The sequence below is a fragment of the Frankliniella occidentalis genome, unplaced genomic scaffold (genome assembly GCF_000697945.3).
Source record: "Frankliniella occidentalis isolate FOCC.00 unplaced genomic scaffold, Focc_3.1 Scaffold116, whole genome shotgun sequence".
NCBI lineage: Eukaryota > Metazoa > Arthropoda > Insecta > Thysanoptera > Thripidae > Frankliniella > Frankliniella occidentalis.
In genome coordinates, this window is record NW_026267244.1 from 6,782 (window position 1) to 7,923 (window position 1,142).

The following is a 1,142-nucleotide window of genomic DNA, read 5'->3' on the forward strand; positions in this document are numbered from 1 at the left end:
CAGTCAGCTCCAATCCGTCGGTCACAGTCGTCTCCAATCCATCAGTCACGCGCTCCTTCACTACCAGTAACAGAGTAAATCACAGCAACTGTCTTTCAGACACACCAGTCACCTAGTCATTCCTGTCACAGGACGGCTGCCACAACTACCTCGATGACAACCCCTTGCAATTCGGCAACAACGCCTGGATCTCTGCCATGATGGTCATCCTCCTCATCTGGTTCGTCATCATCACCGTCGTCGCCTACCTCTTCATCAAAGGCATCAGAGAGGTAAGGCGGAGAGTTTCGACGTAGAGCCTCCCTCCCGAGTGCTGTCGTGGCTGCCCCCCTTGACCGGTCTCTGTGCCCGCAGTTCAAGCCCGCCCTGATGGTCCACTACATCCGCATGTGCGGCTTCTCCATCTTCCTGTCCCTCGTCTTCTGTACCGTCGTGGCTGTGGTGCTTGGAAGCGCCTTGTTCTTCCTCCTATTCGTCGTCGCATCAGGTATACCTTTTTTCAAACTTTTCAATTCGTTGAACAGCATGCCTCTTGCTGTTTTGGTTCTGACTGTTCGTGCGCCCCCCTCTGCCAGGCTTGCCGCTGTACTTCCTCATCTGCGCGAACAGCCTGCACATCAAGATGTCCCAGGAGCAGGAGGCGCAGTTTGCTAACCCCGCCGCCGCCGCCGCCCCCTCCGTCCTGCCCCCGGGCTACGGCTTTGCCGCCCCGCCGCCCAACCCCTACGGCCAGCCCGCGCCCCCCTACTCGGCGGCGTACCCCCCGGCCCCGGACGAGTACCCCACCAAGACGCTCCCCGAGTAAACCTATCGTGTACTGTACTCCTGTTTCTGAATTATTTTTCTCTCTTGCAAGTAGCAAAGCGAAAGAGAAGTCGTGTGTGTCGTGTCGCTGATTGTACTTATCGATATGAGACGGGTCGCCGCCGCTTTCAAACGCTTTATGGCTTTGTGTCACGGTGAGTTTGCTGTGGGAGACGTGTGGTGGCAATGGTGCGTGGTGCGAAAGAGTTCTGGGGGTTATGTTCTTATCATTTTCGCTTCCTTTTTTAAAACGTAAGAAATTGAATTGAATAAGGAACTCAGTCGTGGACCCTGTCCAACTATTTTATGTCAGTATCTTGATTTTTCTCATTTTTTAA

General features: G+C 54.3%; 1 protein-coding gene across 1 annotated transcript; it reads left to right on the forward strand.

Moving 5' to 3' along the window:
- Positions 1-131: 131 nt before the first annotated feature.
- On the forward strand, positions 132-1,142 carry LOC113207963 (uncharacterized; the record flags this gene model as incomplete). The annotated part of the gene is given in 3 exon segments (XM_052270298.1): positions 132-272; positions 355-487; positions 576-1,142. Coding segments are annotated over 3 exon segments (504 nt in total), but the record flags the coding sequence as incomplete, so codon positions are not given.